The 27,493-nt window shown below is 42.7% G+C and overlaps 1 protein-coding gene across 2 annotated transcripts in view; it reads right to left on the minus strand.

Annotated features, from left to right (window-relative positions):
* The window catches only part of sptbn5 (spectrin, beta, non-erythrocytic 5), a 365,898-nt gene extending 350,956 nt beyond the window's left edge, over positions 1 to 14,942 (minus strand). For both annotated transcript variants that reach the window (XM_059649324.1, XM_059649323.1), the window contains exons 1-2: positions 14,761 to 14,942; positions 6,291 to 6,407 (exon numbers count right to left, since the gene is read on the minus strand). In XM_059649324.1, coding sequence (XP_059505307.1) covers positions 6,291 to 6,401 — 111 coding nt within the window. In that variant the 5' untranslated portion in view covers positions 6,402 to 6,407; positions 14,761 to 14,942. The remainder of the gene's footprint in view (positions 1 to 6,290; positions 6,408 to 14,760) is intronic.
* Between the last annotated feature and the right edge of the window lie 12,551 nt (positions 14,943 to 27,493).

Raw genomic sequence — 27,493 nt, forward strand, 5'->3', positions numbered from 1 at the left:
CTGTACTTCACATACAGTTTTACCAATGCCCTGCCTGAACTGAAGCATGACCTCCCTACATCTGTATTCAATTTGGCTCATACTGCATCAGTTTTCCTAATTCTTGACTTTAGCTGCATGTTCACCACTTAGAAGGAACAATGTACCTGAATGCCTAGGTCTCTCTGTTAGACAATTCTCCCCAGCTCCCTATCATTAATTGTAAAAGTCCTGCCACGGTCTATCTTACCAAAGCGCAACACCTTGCATTTATCTAAATTAAACTTCATCTGCCATCCCTCAGCCCATTGGCCCAGCTGATCAATATCCATTTTTTTTTTGCCCTATCCATTTTACCACCAGTTTGGGTATTATCCACAAACTCACCAACCATGCTTCCTATATTCTCATCCAAATTGTTTATACAAAAGACAAAAAAACAAAAAAGCTTATCCCATAGACATCCATCATAAGATGCCTTGTGTCTTTTTTTTTGATGGCTGCCTAAAGTGAAAATGCTCATCTATTTCAACAATCTGCCCTGTTACTTCATCAGAGTGCCTGACTAGGTGAGCTTGAATAATCCCTGCCTCTCCAAGTGCAGATTAATTCCGTCCCTCAGAAATGCTTCCAATTGTTCCCCCACCACTGAGGCTAGTCAAGTTGGCTGGTAGTTTTCTGCTTTCTCGCTTGCTCCCTCCTTGAATAACATTGCATGTTACAACCTGACAAAGACCAATTTGCACCTGATCTCTGCTTTATGTTTGTCAGCCAATTTTCTATCTACGCCAGCATGTTATCCCAACACCATGAGCTTTTATTTTCCACAATAACCTTTGATGTACACATTATCAGATTCATTCCAAGTACAGTACATTGACTGGTTCCCCTTTATCCACAGCACTTTACCTCCTCAAAGAACTCCCATTTGGGTTTGTCCCAAATCAAGAGAGTTTTCGGCAATTAAAACCGTTATCATCATCAGTTATTTCATTAGTCATTTTGTTTAAGACCCTGAGATGAAGTCCATCTGGATCCCACAACTTGTCAGCCCACAGTTCTGATAATTTACTCTGTACCACTTCTATGGTGGTTGTAATTTTCCTGAGGTCCCCTCTCACTTCCTTCCATTCCTTGATTTATTGTTGCTTCTGGAACGTTACTTGTATTCTCTATAGTGTAGAGTAATGCAAAATCCTTCTTCAATTCATCTGCCATCCCCTTATTTTCCATATTTACTTCTTCAAACTTACTTTCTTTAGGAACAACATTCACTTTGTTAACTCTTTTCTTTAAATATTTAAGAAACTCTTATTATGCTTTTAGAATTCTGGCCAGCTTTCTCCCATTCTTCATTTTATCCCTTTATTCTATTTTTGATTATTCTTTGCATTTTTTTAACATTCTGTTCAATCTTCTGACTTGCCACCTATCTTTGAACAATTATATGCTTTTTCTTTAGGTCTGATATGGTGTTTAACATTTCTCATTAACTGTGGACAGTGTCTGCCCCTTGGAATTTTTCTTGCTTGGTGAAATATATCTGTATATTCTGAAATATCATTTCAAATGTCTGTCACTGCATTCTACACTGACCTAAGCTTTAGCCTAATTTATCAATTCATTTTAGCCAGCTTGCTTTCATGCCCTTTCTCTATTCCTCTCTCTCTCTCTCTCTCAGATGGAATGTAAAATTTAATCATGTTATGATCGCTGCTACCTACATTGCTTTGACATGAGATCATTGATTAATCTTATCTCATTGCACAATCCTAGGGTTGGTCTCTGGTTGGATCCAGAACATTCTCAGACACAGTCTTGAAAACATTCCATAAGCTCATCTGAGCTACCTTTACCCTTCAGACTTTTCCAATCAATGCATAAAATATCCCATGATTAATGCGTGCTATCTGACAAGCTCTCAAGTCTCTTCCTTACTGCCCCACCCCATCATATACCTACTGTTAACAGGCCTATACATGACTCCCACAATGACTTCTTGTAATTAATATTTCTCACTTCTGTCTAAACTGTAACCACATTTTAATTTTCTTTGGACTTAGATCACACCTCTCAATCGTGTAAATACTATCATTAAATTACAAAGCCCCCTCTCCATCTTTCTCTATGTACCTCTCCTTCCTAAATCTCCATTACCTTTCAAAACTCAGGACCCAATCTAAGTCATCTTGTGACAACGTCTCCAAATGGCTACTAGATAGTAGTTATTAATTTCTATTTGCATTCTCAGTTCATCTATTTTATATCAAACACCACAAGTCCTCTACTTTTGTCTTTTTACTGTCTTTGTGAATTTTCAACTTTTTCTGATTGTGAATTCTCACATTTTTACCCTCTTTCTCTTCCTGTCATGTCTATTTGTCATTACCCATATTAACATCTTTCTTTGAGCCTGGACTCTATGCTTTGATTTTCCAAATCTTCTCAAATTTTATCCTTTGCCCCAGTGGCTAGACCAAACTTGTCAAATAAAAATAAAATCAAAGATGCTGGAAATCAGAAACCAAACCAGAAATTGCTAGAGAAACTCAGCAAGTCAGACAGCATCTGTAGAGAGAGAAAACAGAGTTAACATTTTGTGTCCGGTTACCCTTCTTCAATGTCGACTGTAGTTAGGGAAACATTGATGGATATGCTTAAGATGGTTGCGGGGGTTGGGGGGGGGGGGAAGAGGTGTGGTGCGCTGTGCATACTCAATGGGGAAGGGGGAAGGACTGATGGACAGACAAATGAATGGGTAATAATCAGCCTGGGAGCTGATAATGGGTTGTTTCCGATAGCGACTAATGTGACGCCAAGGCCCGGTGTATGAGAGGTGCTCAGGACCAAAAATTATTGAGCACCACAGCAAGTCAGACATAAATGTTGAAACGTGGTGGTATGTTGAAATGGCAGGTAATTAGAAGCTTGGGGCCATTTTTGCAGACAGAACATAGGCGTTTGGCATAGTGGTCACCGAGTCTGTGTTTCGTCTTCCAAATGCAGTGAATACAGTGGACCGGTTTGAGTGAAGTGCAGGTAAATCACCGCTTCACCTGGAAGGTGTGTCTGGGGCCTTGGACAGTGAGGAAAGAGGAAGTAAAAAAGCAAGTGATACATCTTCTTCAATGACACAGGAAGGTCTGTTCAGGTATGTGGCGGTGCTGGGAGTGAAGGAGGAGTGGACCTTGGTGTCCTAGGGATGGAATGGTCCCTGACTAGGGAGGGGAGGGGAACATGTGTCTGGTAACAGAATCCCACTGGAGGTGGCAGAAATGGTGGCTAATGTTCCCTTGGATATGGATGCTGGCGGGATGGTAGGTGAGGACAATGGGGACTCTATCGCTGTTTGGAAGGGAAGATGTGCGGAAGATAGCTCAGAGAAGGCTGAGGGACCTGTCAACCATGATGCTGGGAATCTTTGGTAAGGAAGAAAGTGGACATTTTGGAGGCCCCCTCGTTGAAGCTGGCATCATCAGAACAGATAATATGGGGATGGAGGAATTGGAAGAATGGAATAGAATCCTCACAGGAAGCAGAGTGTGAGGATATATAGTCAAAGGTAACTGTGGGAATCAATGAATTTGTAGTGAATATTAATGGCCAGAAATTGAAAGAGAATTGTCAAGGAAAGAAACAGAGGAGTTAGAGACGCAGCAGGTGAAGGTGAGAGCAGGGTGGAAATTAGAAGCAAAATTGATAATTTTTTCCAATTAGATTGAACCATTCCTCTGAGCCATTCTCTGTATTGGACCCAGTGACTAGACTGAACTTGTCCTCTGACCCACGCTATCCACTGAACCCAGTGGCTAGACTGAATCGCAGTGAGAGCAGCCTTGGTATCTTGAATCTCTCCTCATAATCAATCTCCTTAACTAGCCTGGTGCATTGGAAATGTATGCTCTCTGCCACTTTCCTAAAACTGCACTCAGCATTCCAACCATGGGCTAACTAATGTTTAGCCTACATTTAGCACCATTCCTTTACTTCTGATCTCTGTGCCTCTAATCATAAAGCCTAAATAACCAGGGACTTTGTTGTGGCTTTTTGTACATCTCCATACTGCTAAACGCTGGATTTAATCCAGCTGGAACAACACCATGCTCTGCTGCTAGCATGTTGCACTTTAAGCAGTGTTATCCAACACCCCTGAGCAAAGCTTCACAAGGTGGGAAGAAGAGAGTGAACCGTTTGCCTTCTATTCCATCCACTGACATGGCCAAGATCAGGATATTCCCAGAAAGGAATTCCCATAAGGGGTTAACTTGCAAACTTCCATCACACACCAACACAAAACAATAGAACGCTACAAGTGGCAGACGTCATAATCTGGCCCCCCAACCTGCTACATCAAATCCCCAGATCACCTATAACAATAATCAAAAAAATTCTTGCAGATCTGAAATAAGAAATGAAGTGCTGGGCAGACTCAGCAGCTCAGGCAGCACTGGTACAGTGAGAAACAGAGCTAAAGATCTGAAACATGAACTTTCTTTCTCTCTCTACTGATGCTGTCAGGTCTGCTGAGTTTCTCTAGCACTTTGTTTTTATCCCACTACATCCCAGTGTGAAACGCTGTCATCCTGGCAACACCTCCACTCCTCAAGCTTGGCACATCAAGTACAGTGGGAGACGATGGCCTGGTTGTATTATTGCTGGACTGTTAAACCAGAGACCCAGGTAATGTTCTGGGGACCTCGGTTCGAAATCTGCCATGGATGATGGTAGAACCTTGAATTCAATAAAAATCTGGAATTTAGGAGTCAAATGATGACCATGAATCCGGACTGTCAGGAAAAACCTATCTGGTTCACAAATGCCCTTCAGGGAAGGAGACTGCCACCTTACCTCGTCTGGCCTACATGTGACTCCAGGCCCACAGCAACGTGGCTGACTCTGAATTAAGGATGGGCAATAAATGCTGGCCCAGTCAGTGACATGAATGAATAAAAATAAGCCATGTTCAGACATGCTGTATTAAATCCATCCACCTCTCCAGTTTCATTGATAAACACACACACGCGCACACACACACACACACACACACACACACACACACACAGCCCTGCCTTCCTCCCAGCCCAATCCCCTAGTAGCAGTGGGTTTGCTGCTCCTTCAGGATTTAGTATGAGTAAGATAAACAAAAGCTGCAGTAGTGTATTCAACTTGTTAAGCCTGTTCTTCCATTTCTCATTTCCACCTTCCCACACTCTTGTGATATCCCTCGATTCCCTGAGAAACCATAGATCCATTGAACTCAGTTTTGGATATACTGAATGACTGAGCATGCACACCTCTCTGGGTTAGTGAATTCCAAAGATTTACAAACAATGCAGCCAAAATTCTCACCTCTATCCTAAATGGACTGACCCCTGATATTGAAACTATGACCTCAAGTGATAGACTCTACAGCATGAGGTGGACAAACAATGTCTCAGTGTCAACTCCATTAAACCTTCTAAATGCTTTCAATTTCATTCTTGCAAATGTCAAATATTATAAACCCACTGTCTCCTCATCCCAGGAATTATTCGAGGGAAACTATCATATTCTGTCCAAGGGAAGCCTATCACTCGTTTGATGAGAATGTGGGGATAGTGCGCAAGATGTAACGGAGGGAGAAGATAAATGATAATCTTCAAGTGCTGCAGTGTTTTTGCCAGCACAGTGGCTCAGTGGTTAGCACAGCTGCCTCACAGCACCAGGGACCTGGGTTCAATTCCACCCTCGGGCAACTGTCTGTGCAGAGTTTGCATGTTCTCCCCATGTCTGCGTGAGTTTCCTCAGGGTGCTGCGGTTTCCTCCCACAGTCCAAAGATATAGAGGTTAGGTGGATTGTCCATGCTAAATTGCCCGTAGTGTCCAGGGACGTGTGGGCTAGGTGGGTTATACACGGGAAATGCAGGGTTACAGAGATAGGGAAGGGGATTGTGTCAGGTCGGGATGCTCTTCGGAGGGTCAGTGTGGACCTGGTGGGCTGAATGGCCTGTTTCCATACAGTGAGTTCTACAGATCTACAAAATGGGCTAGCTGGTCCTGATTCTTCTTAATATCTTACCAATTTCCAAACCGCACACAGTACTCTAGGTGCAGTCTCACCAAAGCACTATACAACCATTGCGCGATTTCTTTATTCTTACATTGCAATCTCTAGGTAACAGAGCTAGTTAACATGCCACGATTTCTCAAATGCATTGTTAACTTTCTCTGACTTATGTAGAAGGACAGCCAAATTCCCCAATTCCCAATAGAGCACAGTCTTCCACTGTCAAAAACTCCAGATCTAATGGAACCCAGGATTTACTGCTCACCGGGTTATTTGACAGAATCTGGTTCATCCAGTTGGTGAAGGTTTTTTTCTGTACTATCATCCGCTGCTGCTGGAGCTCCTTGATGCGGTGTTTCTCGAACTCCTCATCCATCCTGACCTGCGGGTGGGACGGAGACACGACACTGTGAAGGGGCTGTGACATGGCAGACGAACAGCACAGACAGAACACATCAGCACAGCACTGTGCCCGGCCGTGTACAAAACTTCAGAGCTTACTGGTCTTTGAATACACAGTATTCATTGTGGCTCCTCTATATGGTAACTTTCAACTGAGGGGAGGAGGAAGAGGAGGAGGAACCAGCAACGAGAAGAGTAACAGCTTTTGTTTGTGTTTAATTCAAATCCCTGTTTATCTTAACATAACAGTAATGTGCAAGAGTTTCACAAGACATAACTACAACCATTCAGGGATAGGGAGGAGTTCAATATGGTGGCTCAGTGGTTAGCACCACTGCCTCACAGTGCCAGGGACCCAGGTTCGATTCCACCCTCGGGCAACTGTGTGTGGAGTTTGCACATTCTCCCCGTGTCTGCGTGGGTTTCCTCCGGGTGCTCCGGTTTCCTCCCACAGTCCACGGTTTGTAGGTTAGGTGGATTGGCCATGCTAAATTGCCCATAGTGTCCAGGGATGGGTGGGTTAGCCATGGAAAATCTTGGGGGGGGATGGTGCAATAGTCTCCAGAGAGTCGGTGTGGACGTGTTGGGCTGAATGGCCTGTTTCCATTCTGTAGGGATTCTATGATCAACTGTTGCCATGATTCTGGCATACTGACCCTTTCATCACCATGGCTTAGAATTCATATAATTAAGTGCCTCCAAACCTTAAACAAAGAAGAATGCTATGTCACTAATGGTAGATGTGCCAGCTATTGAAACAATATTCTACTGGGTTGAAGAGTGGCAGATGGAGTTTAATTTGGATGAATGCAAGGCATTTTGGTAAAACAACCAACAGCAGGACTTATACAATTAAAGATAGGGCTTTGGGTAAAGTTTTAGAACAGAGAGGCCTAGAGGGTCATGTACAGACGCCTTTGAAGAATCACAGGAAGAGACGGTCATAAAGAAGGTGTTTCTAACACTTGCCGCCACTGCTTAGACCTGTAAGAATTGGAACATTATGTTGAGGTTGTACAAGAGACTGGTGAGGCCTCTTCTGAAGTACTGTGTCCAGTTCTGGACACGCTGTTATAGGACAGGTATCATTAAACTGGAGAGGGGTTCAGAAGAGATTTACAAGGATGTTGCCAGGAATGGAGAGTTTGAGTTATACAGCAAAGTTAGATAGGCTGGGGCTTTTTCACTGGACCATATCACGAGGGACACTGATAAGGTCAATGTAAGGGGTGTTTTCCCTAGGTTGGGGGATTTCAAGACAAGGAGGTATATTTTTAAAGTGAGAGGAGAAATATTTTAAACAGACGTGAGGGGCATTTTTTTTCCCCACACGGTTATTCTTGTTGTGAATGAACCTGTAGAGGAAGTAGTTGTTCCGGGTACAGTTACAACGTTTGAAATACAGTTGGATAAGTACATGAATAGGAAAAGTTTAGAGGGGTATGGGCCAAGGGCAGGCAGATGAGACTAGTTTAGTTTGGGATTATGGTCCAAATGGACTGGTTGGACTCAAGGGTCTGTGTCCGTGCTCTATATCTCTATGACTGTATGACTATAGATCCAGTTCTCCATTCTACTTACCATAGCACTGCAAATGTCTCCTGTTTAAGTAATCGCACCTTCCACAGCTAATCAAAATATGTTTCCAACACAAAATCTAGGTGTTGTCTTTCAGATTTTAGCAACCTACTGCATTACCTGGAACACTCTGAATTACTTCACCTCCCCTATAAACAGTACTGCAGCTAGCTTGAAGCCACGTTTGGTGTTAGCCTTCATATGAGAAAACAGACAGCTGTGATTGATCAGGTTATTGAACCAGAAAGGTCAGAAAATCAAAACCTGACCCAGTCCTGACTTCTCATTGCCATAAAAATTTTCAATAAGGATTTGTTTGGCAGAACTCAGGGCTTATGGTCAAGGAACATGCAGGCTGTCTGATCAAACAAAGCAAAAAATGAACCAAAAAGGACTGAATGCCAACACTGGTGGTGGTTGTTGTCAAAGGGTGTGAGAGTCTGCAAGGGTTAATATTGCGGAAAGCCCTAAGCACCATCCACTATGACAATGTCACATAAACTTAGCATCTCAAAAGAGTGAGATCCAACATCTGACCCTCCTCAAAGTTTCTGTCCACAATGTCTATCATATCATTGCAACCTGTAACTAGCTGCAGTGAATTACTTGCTGTTAACTAAAAGAGACTCCTCTAGTTAGACCTTAAAGTGCTTTTCATCAACCGCACTAGAACAATTGGCCCTCTCTCTCTCTTCCTCTTTATACACTTAAAGGGTAAAGTGATAGCAAATCAACCCCATAGTTGAGATGCAGACTAAATTCACCTGCTAATATAACAGTGATGAGCCACTTGCTTGAACTACTACAGTTGATGAGGTATAGGTATACCTGCAGTACTGTTAGGTAGGTAGATGTGATGTAAGGGGGATAGAGTTTCAAGTTGGGATGACGTGTCCTTGGAGGGGAACATGTAGATTGCTAGTATCCACACCTGTCACTGGGTTTAACTCCCAGATAGGGAGCTCGTCTTGTGGAGGCGTTGGCCTAGTGGTATTATCGCCAGACCTAATAATCCAGAGTGCTAAGTAATGTTCTGGGGATCAGTGCGCAAATCCAAACACATCAGATGGTGAAGACTGAATTCAAAACTAAAAGATCTAGAATTAAGAGTCCAATGATAACCATGAAAACATGGCCAATTATCAGGAAAAACCCATCTGGTTCACTAATATCCTGCAGGGAAGGAAACTGCTGTTCTTACCTGGCCTGGTCAACATGTAGTGTAATTGACTCTTGACAGCCAATGAAGGCTGACCTAGTCAACAATGCCTACATCCCATGAATGAATATATAAAATTGTGTCTTCTGTCCTTCACAGTAGTACAGGTCATGGATGTGAAGGGTACTCTCTGAAGGTCTTTGACGAATTTCTGCAGTGCATCTTTTAGATCACGCACACTGCTGTTCTGAACTTTGTGGTTGGAAGGAGAGCATGCTTGAAGATGTGGTGCTAATCAAGTGTGCTGCTTTGTCCTTGATGGTGGTGAGATTCTTGACTGTTACTAAAGCTGCACCCATCCACTCCTGATTTGTGCCTTTGGGCAAATTTTGGGAAATCAGTGGATGAGTTATTGGCCACAAAAATTCTCAGACTATAGCCTGCTCTTGCAGCCACTGTATTTATATGGCTAGTCCAGTTCAGTTTCTGGTCAATAGTAACCTCAGGGGTGGCATGGTGGCTTAGTGGTTAGCACTGCTGCCTCACATCGTCAGTGACCTGAGTTCAAATCCACCCTTGGGCAACTGTTTGTGTGGAGCTTGCACATTCTCCCAGTGTCTGCGTGGGTTTCCTTCGGGTGCTCCAGTTTCCTCCCACTGTCACAAAGATGTGCAGGCTAGTTGGATTGTCCATGCAAAATTACCCATAGTGTTCAGGGATGTTTAGATTAGGTGGGTTATGGGGGGGGATAGGTCTGGGTTGGACTCTCCAAGGGTTGATGTGGACTTGTTGGGCCGAAAGGCCTGTTTCAACACTGTAGGGATTCTATGATTCTATGAACTGTCTATTCCAACTCCTTAAAAAAATAGAGATCCTACCATATGGGGCGACCAGTAGATTTTCCAGCCCTGCGCCAGCCACAGAGTCTCAAGCATTCAGCATGGCATCCACATCAGACTGTGTCAAATTCTCATACAAAGCACGAATGTTTGCCTTTCCTTTGACGAACTAAACGGTCCAATTTCCACTGCAGATATATATGCCAAATCTTCAAATTTTACAGCATGGCAGTCTGCAATCTCTTTGAAATATCTCTCACCTCAGCCTTGATCTTACTCTATTCATCTAACAGCCTGTGCCATCTCTCAAAGAGATGCCATTTCTACCCAACGCTCCTGTCCTTTCCCCACCTATTTCAGTTTAAATGCAGAGATGGATGAGCCACCATTGATTCAAGCTGGCAATGTGGTTAGCTTTGATGCAGGTTAAGAATACCAGATGTATAGTTGAAAAGTCACTACACTTGCATTTAGTGTTTGAGACAGCACACTGGTTGGATATGGTTAAAACTGAACTAAACAATCTACGATAACCCCACCACACCCGGCACCTTCCCCTGCAACCGCAGGAAATGCTACACTTGCCCCCACGCCCCCTCCCTCACCCCTATCCCAGGCTCCAAGGTGACTTTCCATATTAAGCAGAGGTTCACCTGCACATCTGCCAATGTGGTATACTGCATCCATTGTACCCGGTGTGGCTTCCTCTACATTGGGGAAACCAAGCGGAGGCTTGGGGACCGCTTCACAGAACACCTCCGCTCGGTTCGCAATAAACAACTGCACCTCCCAGTCGCAAACCATTTCCACTTCCCCTCACATTCTTTAGATGACATGTCCATCATGGGCCTCCTGCAGTGCTACAATGATGCCACCCGAAGGTTGCAGGAACAGCAACTCATATTCCGCTTGGGAACCCTGCAGCCCAATGGTATCAATGTGGACTTCACCAGCTTCAAAATCTCCCCTTCCCCCACCGCATCCCAAAACCAGCCCAGTTTGTCCCCTCCCCCCACTGCACCACACAACCAGCCCAGCTCTTCCCCTCCACCCACTGCATCCCAAAACCAGCCCAGCCTGTCTCTGCCTCCCTAACCTGTTCTTCCTCTCACCCATCCCTTCCTCCCATCCCAAGCCGCACCTCCATCTCCTACCTACTAACCTCATCCCACCTCCTTGACCTGTCCGTCTTCCCTGGACTGACCTATCCCCTCCCCACCTATACTCTCCTCTCCACCTATCTTCTTGTCTCTCCATCTTCGGTCCGTCTCCCCCTCTCTCCCTATTTATTCCAGAACCCTCACCCCATCCCCCTCTCTGATGAAGGGTCGAGGCCCAAAATGTCAGCTTTTGTGCTCCTGGAGATGCTGCTTGACCTGCTGTGTTCATCCAGCTTCACACTTTATTATCTATAAACAATCTACGGTCTGTTTATCCTTCAGATGGGGATGAGAGTTTAAGGGGAGTCAAAAGAGGTAAATTGGGGAGATGGTTGCAGAGGTGAGGAACTACAGTGAACACTCCAAAGTTACAACATTAGAAAATGACAATTTTGTGCAGAAAGTATAATTTGTCAGTAACACACTGATGTAAATCAGCATGGGCCTATTCAGTATGTCAGCGAAATGATTTTCGTGAGCTGGTCAATAACTAGCTTTAACTTCATCAATAACCTGGTTTCTAAACTGGTCATTTTCAGAGTAATTTGGTATGAAATGTAGTCAAATAACTGATCACAAACTTGATCATGATTGGGCTTTGTAATAACCCAGTTCCTGAAACGATTAAAGTACTGCTTTACTGTAAGTCATAAAAGGGAGCGCAAGCTAGAGCTGTCTGGCAGATTGGTGAGTCCTAATTTTCACAGCAGATACAGAATAAACAAATCAGTCTGTTGATTTCTAAAGAAAGCTTATTTTTCTTAAATCCCTGAATTATACCCACTTTTTCCCAATCCCTCACCTTAAAAGAACTAATAATCAAATAACAAGTAAAATTTGCTTGCACCTGCCTTTGCTGGCTTCAAGTGCAGGTGTGCTTGTTATTGATACACTTGGGGTTTTCCCAACATACCTTGGAGACTATAGAGCCTCCCAGGGTGGCCAAGATGAGGTCTTGAACTGCAAGGCCTTGATTTTTCTTTTTTTTAAGTTCAGTCACAGGTTGCGAAAATTTCTGCCAAGACCAGCATTTATTTGCTAGTCCCTGTTTGGATTATAGAAGTCACCAGGAGGTCACCTTCAGGAGGACAGACAGAGCTGCACCAACACAAAAGAACAGGAAGGTTGACGGGTCCAGGACAAACCTCCTACTCAACTTCCTCCACCTTTATCTGCAGACCTCTCTACTGGATGCCCTCTCCCTTGGTTGCTGGGTGATCTTCAGCTGTGTCACTATGTGTCAGCCAGCACATTCTATGGAAGAGGGAGTGTTGTGGATTATAGACCATTCCATGAATATCACTTGGAATTAGAGATTGATTTTCTTTTCATTCATTTCAGATATGTGGGCATCGCTGACCATGCCAGTATTTACAGCCCACCCCTAATCACACAGGAGAAGGTGAGGATGAGCTGGTTTCTTGAACTGCTCCAGTCCTTGGGACAAAGGATACACAGTGCTGTTCGGGAGGGAATTCCAGGACTTTGACCCAGTGACACTGAAGAAATGGTGGTATTTTTCAAGTCAGGGTATTAAGTGACTTAGAGGGGAACTTGGAGGCGGTAGTATTTACATATTTCGGTGGCCTTGTCCATCCAGATGGAAGTGGTCAGGGGTTTGGAAGATCCTGTCTAAGGAGCTGCAGTGAATTTCTGTAGGGCACCTTGTAGATATTACATTGCTGCTTCTGAGCACCAGTGGTAGAGGGGTTGGGTGTTTGTGAAGGTGGTGCTAATTCAGCGTGCTGCTTTGGACCAGATGATGTCAAGCTTCTTAAGTGCTGCTGGAGCTGCACTCAACCAGGCAGGTTCAAATTATGATGATCAGCAATTTGAAACAGAATTTCATGCTAAAACTAGACCTTCAAATAGATCGGAATACTAGCACTGAACCGCCTTTCACCAAACTAATCCCCTATAAACCTGTGCAAGCATGGTACAGTACGTAAGTCATTTGTGATTAAAGGCATCTGCAGCAGTTAGCTTGAAAATGTGCTAAAGAAGAATTGACTTTGATATAGAACACAGTTCATGACCTCAGAAAATCCCAAAGTACACACCAATATAAAAAGTACTTTTCACGTTACAAGGCATTTCCACCCTACGAGTTCATTTCTGGAATATGATGGACTGGCCCGTTTTAGGCATTAACTTTCCAAACGGACAGAGAAGGTTGACTGGTTCTGACTTTCTACTGCCAGTAAATCATCGATCATAGGAAGGAGATGATTAAGCTGGACATGTTTCAGAATAGATTTACTAGGATGTTGCCGGCAATGGAGGACTTAAGTAATGAGGATAGGCTGGGACTTTTTCCACTGGAACATAGGAGGTTGAGGGGTGACCTTATGGAGGTTTCTAAAATCATGAGGGGTATAGATAAAGTGAATGGCAGGTGTCTTTTCCACAGGGTGAGGGAAGTCAAGACAAAAGGGAAATTTTTTAGGATGAGAAGAGAATGATTAAAAAAAAAGGCATGCAGGCAATTTTTTAAACAGCCTGGTTCGTGTGTGGACTGAACTTCCAGAGGAAGTGGTGCATGTAGGCACAATTGCAACACTATAAACATTTGGATAAGTACACAAATACAAAGTGTTTGGAGAGATATGGGCCAAACGCAGGAAGGTGGGACTAGTTTACTTTGGAATTATGATTGGTATGGACTGGTTAGACCAAAGGGTCTGTTTCCATCCTGTCCGGCTCTATCAGAAACTACTCATCTCCTCTCCAACATGAGTAGAGTCACTAGCTGGTAAATACACCACCGACTAGAGTCAGTTTGACCGCTTGCTGCTCAGAGAACAAGGAGAGCGTGAAACACTGTCACAGAACATGACCATATAATTCCATCCCCACGGTGCTAGAGTGACAAGGGTGAATAATATTGACAATGAAGGCGGGGTGTGAGGGGGAGAGGGGAAGAGACTAAAATTTTCCAGGATATGATGCCTTTGAGCTTTAGGATATTTCAATGTAAAGTTTTTTTTCCCCAACATCAATATAATAAATTCATTCATTTGTGTGTGTTCCTTTCTGTTAACCACATACTCAGTGAATCCTGGCAGACCTGTATGACTGTTTTGAATGAAATACCTATTCCCAGTGTAAGATATGTTGATATAATTATTAACCCTGAAAGCTTCAGCTCTTGGTAATTAATTCATTCACTTCATAGCATATGGATCACTTATGTTTCTAAACATTCTTTTGTGGATTTACATGACAAAAATCTTAAAAGATTGAAGGATGGCAAATCATTAATTACTTGCTGTGAAACTGAGCCCTTTACAAACCAGGGGACCCCCAAAGTATTTTACATCCAATGAAGTATGGAGTACTGTCAATGTTGTTGGCAAGAACTGCAAGAACTAAACTTCTTACTTCTAGCTCCGGCTGCGTAACCAGCTACAATAATCAAAAATAGTAGGAACTGCCGATGCTGGAGAATCTGAGATAACACGGTGTGAAGCTGGATAAACACAGCAGGCCAAGCAGCATCAGAGGAACAGGAAAGTTTGACGTTTCAGGTCGAGACCCTTCTTCATTTCTGAAGCAAGTACAGAAGCTTCAGATGTACACATTCCCGTGGCTCCTTACCTGTTGTTGCAGAGTTCTCCGACAATGATGATCAACGTTGCCAAATTTCTGAACGTTTAGGAATAAACTGGACCAGCTATTCCTCACGTACAAAGATTTAGGTCACGCTCCTTCCTTCATCAACTGCAGTCCCTGAGATGACTTTCTTTTTCCTCCTGTGATCTTTGATAACTCAAACGCATTTACGGTCCTCCTCCTTGCCAAGCACCTGACCCATGGCACGGTTAAAGGCCAGAGAAATCAGATCTGAAATGGCACTGAGGGAGGGAGGGAGCGAGCGACACTCCCTAAACAAGAGGGCAAAGATTAAGTCTCAGAAATTACTAAAGTAATTTACCTCAGTTTCATCTCTCAACCTGACAATACCACAGTTCATCTGCACACGACAGTCATTTGGCCCAGGTTAACTCCCTGTAATGCATTGTTTCCTCTCTCGACATGTAGAAGTGTAGACAATAAAATTCATTCCGCCCAGGGGGAAGAGGTGAGCAATGGGAGAGAGGGAGTTTCAAACAACCTGTATTTATATAGCACCTTTAGCAATTGTGAAGCATCCCGTAGCACACCAAAGGTTGGTTATCAAAGAAAAATTTGTATCTAACCAAAGGAGGGATTAGGACCAGCGACCAAATGTTTAGTAAGCAGTGCCTCAAACCTATCCATCGCTCATGTTTTAGGAAATGAATTCTAAACGGAGGGCCTAGACAGTTAAAGAGAGTTGCGAACGGGGTGGTGAAGGAAGTTGTAGGAGGATGGAGATCTTCGTATTTGATAAAACGTAACACTGTACCGATGAAGACATGCTGCATTCAGTGGGACATCTACCACGAAGCACTGGTTGGTCACGTCGACCTTGTAGCCAGTTTCAGTCACAGTGCAGGTAAGAATTTTGTCTTGAGAGCTCAGAAGTGGAGTTGGGCTGAAGTGTTCAAGAACTGTACAGGCACTTTAGCTCCGGAAAGAGCGATGTGTTTACAACTGTGAAAGCCGCTACAAGCAACCGAAAGCAAGAAATCGTGAACATGAATTCTGAAAACCAAGTCCTCAAAAGTAAGGTTGAGGTTGGCATGATACCACCATAGTCATGCGAAGAGGAAAGGTTACTCTGAGTCCAAAATACATCCACACAAGTCACCAAGAAATTGAGCCTATTCTGGGGAAGGTAACATGTGCCAAACATAAACAATGAAATCAAACAGCACGTTAGCCTGTGCAGTACTGATTTACCAGCACGATTGTGGGCAAATAACCACAAATCGCCACTAATGCAACTACTTAAGAAATCTCACAGACAATCAAATACTGAAACAATGACTTAATTTTTATTGCATATAGCAATCAAAATAACACCCCTCAAGTATGCAAGATAAGCCTTAGAACTTGCCTGGTACATGATTAATGGGGGAATTTAGCTACAATTCCAACCAACAATGTCTGCCTCAAGGAGGGTCCAGGGTTCCATCCTTGTGTAGTGTTGTTCTTTGAAGTTCTGCTGCCGAACTGTTCTGGTGCTGCATTCCTATACAATTTTCTCTCTTCAAAGTTTGTGGTGCGATGTTGTAATGATCCTTTATATTCTTTCGACCCCAACATTGATTACACTTCTGGAGACCCTTAAGTCTGCAGTTTGCCTTCTTTTCTTGCTCCTTGTTCCTTGTTACAGTGTTTGCAGTCTGTTTAAAACAGCCTGTCCTGCAATTAACCCCTTTACTTCAGGACATTCCATCTGCAGGCAGTTTAACTGCCCATTTGTCAAGAGGCAGCAGGTTCTCTCTCATCCTTCGGAACTAGCCACTCCCAGCCAAAGCATTCCAGTACAACTAAACCACTGGTCTCCGTAGAAAATTGTCCAGGTATGTCCTGTAAACAGAAAAGCAGGGCAAATCCAACCCAGTCATTTACTGCCCCAGTCTACTCTCAATCGTCAATAAAGTGATGGAAGATGTTATCCACAATGCTATCAAGCAGCACCTGCGCAGTGACACACAGTTTAGATTCTGCCAGAGCCACTCAGCTTCTGTCCTTATTACAACGCATACAAAAGCTTTGAATTCAAGGTGGTGAGGCAGGAATGACTGCCCTTGACATCAAGGCTGAATTCGACCAGGTGTGACATCAAGCAGCGCTGGCAAAACTAGAATCAATGAGTATCAGGGGGCAAACTCGTCACTAGTTGGAGTCATAGCAGACCCACAGGAAGATGGTCGTGGTTGTTGGAGGTCAGTCATCTCGGCTCCAGAACATCTCTGCAGGAGTTCCCCAGGGTACTGTCCTAGGCTATGCAGTTGTTTCATGAAAGGCCTTCCCTCCATCATCAGGTCAGTAGTGGGTATGTTCATTCACAATTGCACAGTGTTCAGCACTATTTGCAATTGCCCAGATACTGAAATAGTCCATGTTTAAATGCAACAAGATCTGGACAATATTCAGGCTTGGGCTGACAGGTGACAAGTAACATTCATGCCACACAACAAGAGGCAATGTAATCGCTACCCCTTGACACTCAATGGGGCGTGACCATTCCTGAATCCCCCACTATTAACATCCTGGGAGTTACTGTTGACCAGAAATTCAAGAGCAAATCACAGGCTAGGAATATTGCAGCAAGTCACTAACCTCCTGACTCCCCAAAGCCTGTCCGCCATCTATGAGGCACAACTCAGGAGTATAATGGAATACACTCCACTTGTCTCCATCTGCTCATTCCCCTCCAAGCCACTCACCGTCCTGACTTGGAGATATATTGCCATTCTTTCACTGTCAAGAGGCCAAAACTCTGGAATTCCCTCCTAAGTCAACCTACAGCATATGGACCGCGGTGGCTCATAAAGGCAGCTCATCATCACCTTGTTAAGAGTAGGGACAGGGCAATAAATGCTGACCAACCAGCAACATTCATATCCCATGAGTGAAAAATTAAAAAGGAAAGGTATGTCATGGAACGTACAGTTTATCTATCTAGTCAATGGCCTCCTGAAATACCAAGTGGAAAGCAAGGTGTTTTTCCCACAACAGATCTTAATGAACAGGTTTGTCTACTATATTCCCCATGGTCTGGGACTCAGTTTTGGATGGCCTCTCATTTTCCAATCATGGAGCAGGTAGCACCATTGTCCATGCTCTGAGTACATTGGCTTAAGTGTTATCCACTGTCTTGATTGAAAGACAAAACCAGGGGCCTCTGTTGAATCTGCAATGAGGATGTGTTAGGTTTTTTAATGTGTGTGCACCCCACAGTTCAATTGATATGGATCATGATATCAGCTATGTGACTATTAGCTGCTGTTTCCCAGAATAAGCATGATCTAAAATGCCCAATCTGAAAGGGTAGTGGAGACAGATCAGGAGCAGAAGGAAGTTATTTGGCTCATCTAGCCTACTCTGTTGTTCCAAATGATAACAGCTGATCCAATTGGGATCTCGGCTCATTTCCGCCTAGCCCCAATGGTCAAGAATTCAACCATAAATTACATAGGGTTTGACATATATTGAAAAAAAATTGAGAGCCTCAGGAGACAGCATGGAAGAAAGATTAAAAGTTCCAACACAAAAAAAAGTTTCTATATTATTCACTCAAGCCATGAGCCTGCATGATAGTATAGCAACTTATGAGTGAGATTGATTGAACTTTGAAAGGTTAATATGCACATTCCAATGTGAAGCTGTTTCTCCCTGGACTTAAAACAATTACAACATTTAAAAGCGATGACTTGGAGGAGCTGGTGTTAGACTGGGGTGGACAAAGTCAGAAGTCACATAATACCAGGTCATAGTCCAACAGGTTTATTCGAAGTTACAAGATTTTGGAGCGCTGCTCCTTTTTGTCAGATGAAGTGGAGGCAAGCACACAGGCCCAGGATTTACCATTATCTCTCTGCCATATGCTGGCAAATGGGACTAGGTTAATTTATCTGGTCAGCATGAATGGGTTGGACTGAAAGGTCTAGTTTCTGTGAAGTACAACTCTGACTCAATGACATTTTCCCAGATCAACAGGAAGGAATCACAATCCACCTAAGTGTTTGCCACACCCAACAAGGAAGCTCTCCTGTGCTGAGTGAAAGGTTGATGAATGCTCGGAATCATGAGAACTTGTAAAAATTCCTTATCTGTCGATAAGGCTGAGAATAGCTTGGTTCTGATGGGTAATAAAGTGCTCAGATTATACCCAGAAAAGGCAAAGGTTGATTTTAACATAATCATTGGACAGTTTTCCTTTAAACGATGACAGAATTTTGCTGACTAACAGATGATTTGGCAAGTTATCAGCCACCAAACTGGGAAAGTGATTGAAAGTACATGTGATAAGTGAAAAAGGCAGGTAGCATATAATGGATGAACACTCTACACTTTGGGTCTAAATCCAGCATACACCAACATAATCTTAAATCGAATGTAATGTGCAAAGTGAGTATGTGAAATTGCTTCAGCAGTGTCATTTCAATCCAATGGATGTTATATCCTGGTAGGATTCTCTGATCAGAACTGCATGGAATCAAGTCTGCTTCTTAACAGTGGAGTACAAAATCTATGCTGATACTCTGATGGACCTTTCTCAGATGAGCAATTAAACAGTCTGCTCATTACGTGGGTGTATAATAATATCCCCAGATGTGGTTTTAAAGACATAGATGGGAGAGTTTTGCTGCTTTCCTGGTCAACAGCTTAAGTGACTACAACTTGGCTAAGGGGCAAGAACACAAGAAACAGGAGCAGGATAAGCCAATCTTTCAACCCAGTTCTGCCATTCGATTACATCGTGACCAATCCAATTGCAGCCTCAAATCTACATTCCTGTTTGACCATCCATAACCTTCGATTTCCTGTTAATCAAAAATCCATTTCACTTCACATTGAATTAACTCAATGACCCAACCTCTATTGATGTCTGTGGTAGAGAATTCCAAACTTTACACAGAGGGATGAAATTCCTCTTATTTCTGGGAATCTTATTTTTAAACAACTTTTCAGTCCTAAAAGTTCGATATTTTTCCCATAAATAAAAAAAATCTCCTCAGCTTCTACTTTATCAACACCCCTCAGAAACTCTTATCTTCTAAACTCCAGTAAGTATACACCCAGTGTTCTCAACCTTTCTTCAATAAACAACCCCTTTATCCCAGGAATTAACATAACAAACCTTCTCTGAGCTGTTTTTAACAAGAAGATATTTTTCCTTAAGTGACAGACCAAAATTAGAGATAGTAAGCACTGCCGATGCTGGAGTCAGAGATAACGCAGTGTGGATCTGGAGGAACACAGCAGGCCAGACAGCATCAGAGGAGCAGGAAAGCTGACGTTTTGGGACAGGATCCTTCTTCAGAACTGGGGTAGGGATAGGAGGCTCTGAAATAAATAGAAAGAGGGGGGTGGGGCTGGGGCAGGTAAGTAGGGAGGCGATAGGTGAGTGCAGGTAGGCAGTGGTGGGGATTGGTCAGTGGGGTGGGAGCAGCGGATAGTTGGGAGAGAAAAGACGGACAGGCCAAGGAGTTGGAGATGAGAGGGAGGGTTGGTCATGGGATGAGGTCAGGGGCGGGGGTTTTTGAAGCTAGTAAGGTCCATTACTCCCGAGGGGGAACATGAGGTGCTGCTCCTCCAGTTTCTGGAAATTTCCCTCCCCACCCCTATCTGCCTTCCAAAGGGAGCACTCTCTCTGTGACTACCTTGTTCATTCCACATTCCCCACTAGCCCCACCACCCTCAGCACCTTTCCCTGCAACCAAAGCAAGTGCTACACCTGCCCCTATACCTCACCCCTCACCTCCATCGCAGGTCCCAAGAAAACCTTCCACATCAGATAGAGGTTCACCTGCATATCTGTCAATGTTGTCTATTGCATCTGCTGTTTTTGATGTGGCCTCCTTCTACATCGGTGAGGCCATGCAAAGGCTCGGAGACCACTCCATAGAGCATCTGTGCTTGGTTCGCGACAAACAACACCACCTTCCAGTCGTGAACCACTTCAACTCCCCCTCCCCCTCCCACTCCCATTCCCATTCCCTGGATGACATGTCCATCTTGGGCCTCCTCCAGTGTCACAACGACACACACTGAAGGGTGGAGGAACAGCACCTGATATTCAGCCCTGGAAGCCCACAGGCTACAGGTCTCAAAGTGGACTTGACTGGCTTCAAAATCTCCCCAGCCCTGACCTCATCCCATGACCGACCTCATCCCATGACCAACATCCTCCCACTCCCCATCCCCACCACATTGACCTGTCAGTCGTCTTTCCCACCTATCCGCACCTCCCATCTCACTGACTAATCCATATCACTGCCTACCTGCACTCACCTATCTCCACTCCATCTATTCTCCTTAGCCCCACCCATCCCCTCTATTTATTTCAGAGCATCCTACCCCTCCCCTGTTTCTGAAGGGTCCCAACCCAAAACTTCAGCTTTCCTGTTGCTCTGATGCTACCTGGCCTGTTGTGCTCCTCCAGCTCCACACAGTTAGATTAACATTATACATTTTCAGTAAACTAAGTTATCACAACCCGAATGGGATTAGTCTGCTGGAAGTCAAGCCTCTTTATTCCGAGTCAAGTGTGAAATATGACCACACAGTTAATGCCTGGCTGCTAGCACTAAGATAAAGGAAAACCACACCAAGTTCCATCAATGAACATCAAATCAAAAACATTCATAGAACATAGAACAGCGCAGTACAAGCCCTTCATCATAATAAACTTGGTCCTCTCACATTTGACAAAAAACAGGTTATAAGTTACTAATGCAAATTTAAACTATGCATCCTTTAAAAATCCAAAACATACACAAATTCATTCAAAGGAAGGACAGCTGGTCAACGCATAGTCTTTTGAGGAACATTGTGGGTGGAAAATATAGGCAAAACACGTCTATGGATCAAAATCTAAGCCAAAGCGGGTGGTATTAAGTAACTTTTCTCTCAGTTCTCTTTTTTGATGTTTGGCGATATCATGTCTTTCTCAATTTAATAGTCGGTCAATTGCACCTAGATCTTAGCTTGATGGAAAATCTTTAAGTGTTATTTCTTTGCATTTAAAGACAGTGTTTCACTTGCTGCAGGGTTTTTACAGGTATGAGTCTGAACTGTTTTCTCTCTTCATTGCCAAAACTTCAAACCTATTCAAACCCTTTTTCCACCTCCGTTACCCACCCCCAGACTCTGCAAGACATCTGGTGCCAGTACAAAGTATCAAATTCAGAGCCAGCAAAAGAACACTGTTCCACTTTTGTTTCAAGCTATAACAAAATAATACGTTTGTTCTCAATTCAGCAGTTCAAACTTGCAATTTTCCCCCTACTTTAGATTTCTAATAAAATCATTATGCTGATTATACTGTAATATTCTAAAAGCTATTTAACAACGAATAGTCACAACAACAGATATTCCATCTCTCCCTCCTTTCTTGAACAGTTGAGTCAATTTTGCAATTTTCAAATCTATTAGATATTGGAAAAAAACCTAAGGAATACTGGTAGATTACACTAATGCATTCACCATCTGTGCTTGCATTTTCTTATGAGCCTAGGATGTAGACCATCAGGTCTAGACAAGTTGTCATGCACGAGTCCCTTACATTGTTTTCTAATGACAGTGCTTGCATTAAATTCCTCTCTCCTTTTTGTCTCAATCTTAAATATGCTTGGGGTACTTCTCGTGTCTTCTACTATGAAAACAGTTCTTAAAAATCTTTATCCATTTCCTTGTTTCTCATTATTAAACCACCGGTCTCATGCTCTGAAGAATGAATGCCTACTGTATCTATTCTTTTCCTCCTCCAATACTTATTGAAGCATTTACTGCTTTGCTTTGCTTGTTTTTGCACATCCTCCAATTACTACCTCTCTGTAACAGATCATACTTAGCAAACTGGTTCCCCTATTCTACTTTGTGGCAGTTACTGCACTTCAGAAGCTCTTCATTCACTACAAAGTATTTTGAGGGGGGAAGGGGCATCCCGAGATCTTGAAAGATGTCGTGTGACCACAAAGTTATTCTTTCCATTAATTTGGTACACTTCCTCAGCAAGTTATCAGGATATATTTGGGATGAAGATATTCTGTATAGAATTATTTTCTCCTACACTGTTCTGGAGCTCCCTGATCTTTTTTTCTCCCACAATCATCCACAGGCGTTTTTCTTCATTTTTGACTCTTATTTGTATTGCCACGACTGGGAAAGGTTGTGCATGAAGCTGCACAATTTTAAAAAATACAGTAAGCATGACCGACCTGACGATTATCGCATCATTTTCCATAATCTCGGTGCCTCTTTGACTGAACATTCTAAAAACAGAGCTTCTCAGCAAAACCTTCATTTAATCCAAACATAAACTCTGAACCCACAGATAAGCATTATTCTCGAGGCTGCATAAGACCAAATATCAGAGTTTGGCCAATGTAATGAGACAAATTAACCAATATGACCACCGGACCTCAGGAAACACTGCCTGGTTTGATTTAGATTTGCAAGGTGCGTAGAATTTAACTGGGGAAAATCTCAACTATGTTTAGAAGGGCAACACTCATGTGGACAAAGCGAATCAAACTCGTAATTAGCTAAACTCAAAACAACCAAAACATGTTGGCTGCATTTTGACCATACGATTAACGAGCTTTAGGTGGTGTTACTTGATACGACGGAGATGCCAAGAAGAACATAAACAAGCTGCATTTTCCTACTGACATGCAGCTAGGTGCCTTACAAAACCAGAAAGCAAGATGCTCAATCGCACTTCAGTGTCCATTTTCTCTGATCATTCACATGCTGACTTGAAGATTATGCATGCATGTAGGTGACACAAGAATGTAATCACAACAAGTCAAACAACGTCACATTTAAGTTAGAAATTAAAATTTTATTTAATTCAGAGAATTTTCTAATGCAATTTTACATTGAAGTTGCAAATCTAACAATTTTAAAACTATGAAGTCATTCTGTCTTCTCAAATATAGGAATAATTGAAAGATAAAAAATAGATAAGCCATGTTTAAAGTCTCAGTCCAAGTTTAGAGTTTATGAAGAGCTGTATATAAAGCAGAAGCAGGTTTTTAAATATATTTCCAGTATCACTTTCAAGTTACATTCATAAACTATCCAGGGCAGCCTAATACTTGGGCACATCTCAGATAATCCAGTTAAGTTTATGATTCTTCCAAGGATGGTACATGCAGTAACAATCCATCAGAAACAATCCCAAGGAATACTTTTGTACAGTATATTCTCACCTTGATGTGCCAAGCTGCAGTTTTGTCCAAAAATGTACAGTACAATACAAAACATATTGACAAGTTAACAGCCCCAGAAAGAAAGCCACAGGGGCAGAGCAGGATCAGCAGTGGATGAAAATTACTCATTTGCAATAAAATCCACTGGTCTGTCACAAACAAAAAATATATTGGCATGTCTCTTACATTGAGTAAGGCACTTTGGGAAAAAAACTTCTTTAGCAGTTCTTCATTTTGTAAGTTTACAAACTAATAATTCAATATTAGTGTATTTATCACCATCATCCCTGTCCCCTATGCAATGAATCTGTTCAGCTTTCACCAGAGACTAATGAGATGTGATTAATCTCTCTTTTGGCTGCATCTTCTCCCAATGCTGTTCTGTGAGAAGCTGCAAGGAAGTGTCTTAGGTAAGAGGGGCAAGATCAAGCCATCTGTGGTGCACATACACAACATAACCCTGTACAATATACCTGGAATGGTTTCAAATCACTGAAACTCCCGAAAAGCCTACAAAAGTAAGACACATGTTAACCTACAGCATTTCACCCGTACTGCTGAGCAGGGTGGAAATATCTGGCGTATCATACTTGGGTTAGAGTCTGCCTGCTGTGAGCAGAGCAATGCTCATCAATATGGCCTCATCATTCAAGTTTTGCTGAAAGTTCTCCTGAAGGATCATGTGTAGCTGTGATAGTGCACAGAGCCCAAGCAGTGGGAGATAAAATCTGGCAGCTCTGCAATCCACCAAGTTTCTGCTCATTGCATTTTTGATAAGGTTTCAAAAGTGCAATTAAAATAGATGGGAGGAAAACGTAATGAATCAACTTCTTTAAGGTATTAAAATTAAGTGAGATATAGGCACAATATGCTTTGGTGCAATATGTAAGGCTATAGTTTGACTTGTGGGCAATTTGTGCCAGCTATTAGTCTCAACACAATCACGGCTTTTTCACACTCTGCCATCTATATTAAAAATCCATATAAATGAAAAACAAACAGAAAAATGTCATTTTAAAGCTAATAGTGACAGATCCTTGTGACAAGACTGAGTGAAAACTTGTGGAGATGGCAGAGTCTTAGCTGTTGGCTGCAGAGTCTTAAAACCCTACACCTGCTCTTTTCGGAAACAGCAGTCCTGTACCGAATTAGTCAGCTACTTAACCAGCCTCGACCTTTGGATCAAAGGACCTATGCTTCCATGTCCCACCCAGCAAAAGCTCTTCAACACTCTAACTGGCATACTTGTGGCTGCTGAGGGTGTGCCATCCATCCAAGGTCTCAGATTGAAGAGGGACCCCTGGCATGTGATGGTGGGGATGGTCTCAGTGGCCAGGGCAAGGTGAGTGGAATTCAACCTCCTTAACTAATTCTGCACCCCTTAGACGTTGGATTACCATTGAACGAAAGTGCACGGTCAAGAACTAGGTCACAGTGCCGAGGATCAGTGATAGAATAGCTCAATATTTTCAAGCCTTCAAGCTACTTTGAGTAGGGAAACTTACTCAAATTAACAGCATCCAAAGGTTAGTTCACCAACACCTCAAACCAGAAGCCTGGCAAACAACCAACCCAATAAAGCAGAGACTTATAGCTGAGCAGCAAGCAGAGTAGCACAGCTAACTTGACAAAACAAAGAGGGCAACACAGACTAGATGATGATTCAGGAGGATGTCATGCTGCATTACTGAAAACCCTGGAGGCAGGTACAATTAAATTTCAAATATAATAGTAAGAGGAGTTCTAACAGATCTTAAATTGGGTACAAAGGAGTTTTTATCATTAGCTGTGTTCAATGTAACTGTCACGATAATAATCTTCTTATCAAAACAGTTTTCAAACGGGAGGGTTTAGCTTCAATGCTTGTTGCACTATGAAAATAATATTATAACTTTTACTAACCAAATCCTCTGATTTTCATCCTACAGAAAGTACTATTCTTTTCCCTCATAATCAACCAAGAGGGGAAATTTAGAGATGTGGCAATGGATGAAATAACTGACAACTCCATTAGCAATAGTAAAAGTTTAAATAACTGAATTCAGGTGACATACAAGTCAGATGGATTCTGTAGGAGGATCATGAATCCACCTGACAGGAGGAAAGGCTGATATAAACATTACTTTCATTGTCCAAGAGGTTTAACTGTGATTTCATTTCTTAGACCTCCAACATCTGCACTATGAGAGACTTTCATTGTTTTCAATGACCCAGTTTCCAATGCTCTCTATAGTACAGATTTCCAAAAACTAACAACCATCTGAATAAATCCCTCATCTCCATTCTAAAATGGAGAAGTCCTTGAACTGAAACTCTGCCCCTAGTTGTAGATTTCCCAAATTACATGCTAATATTAAAACTTCTTTTTCTCTATGCAAGCAAAAGGGATAATTTGGCAATGCAAGTTATAGTAGTGGGAAAAAAAGTATCTCCTAAGGGAAAACTTTCCACATAGGACACTGCACGCATGGTTGAGATAAAATTGCCAAGATGGCTGTAAACTGTTTACTTTGGTCCTCATAAGATCTCAATATTTTTGTTTTGCAAATATGTATGTTTTGTTTATTGTTACCATTATCTTCAACAGCTTTTCCCTCTTTCAGTTTGTGACTGACATTTTGACAATACACTGTTGATAAATATTAAATCAATGCTGGAGTCAATGAGGTCCAGCCTCATGTCAGCCACAACGGTCATAAAGTTTTTTGATTTTTGGTAGTCTACTTTTCAGTTGAGACCAGCAGCAAGGGCTTTGTTCAATTTTCAGTTAGATCGCAGATTTGGTTTCTGTCCAAGGACAGTAACAGTGAAAAATTCAATGAGCCACCCACCAGCAGGCTCATTCTTCACTTCAAAACTCACAACTTGCATTCGTACAGCCCCCACAGCACCAAGCTCTCTAACTTGCACATTGTATCAGGTTCTGGTTCATTACTTTGTATGGAATATTACAAACATCAGAGCAATGTGGGTTTAAAAGAGAGCTGCAGTGTCAAGATGCCAGCTTCTTTGTAGAATGGAAACATTCCATTCACTGGGGGAATAATTTCCAGATCAACATGTAAAACAAAACAAGACGACAAAGTGACCAGCATTTGTGGAACGGGAAACAGTCAATGTTTCAGGTCTGTGACCTTTCAGTCCAGTTTCGGTGAAAGGTTGCAGATCCAAACCTTCAACTGTGAGGAACATGAGCCTAATGTTCAAATAGATGTTTGGTCATACAGAACTTGTGTACAGCTGAAACAAAAAAAAAAGAGTCTTATTTTTGTCAAAGCTCTGCATTTGGCACTCATTGGGACAATCACAAAATTGTGCCTTTCACTTATATGAGCAATAGTCAAGTCTGAAGTTCCTTAGATAATAAGGTATAGAGCTGGACGAACACAGCAGGTCAAGCAGCAGCATAGAAGCAGGGAAGCCGACACTTTGGGGCTAGACCCTTCCCCAGATCCTTCCTTTTTATGAGGAAGGGTCGAGGCCCGAAGTGTTGGCTTTCCTGCTCCTATGATGCT

The sequence above is a fragment of the Stegostoma tigrinum genome, chromosome 10 (genome assembly GCF_030684315.1).
Source record: "Stegostoma tigrinum isolate sSteTig4 chromosome 10, sSteTig4.hap1, whole genome shotgun sequence".
NCBI classification, from domain to species: Eukaryota; Metazoa; Chordata; class Chondrichthyes; order Orectolobiformes; family Stegostomatidae; genus Stegostoma; species Stegostoma tigrinum.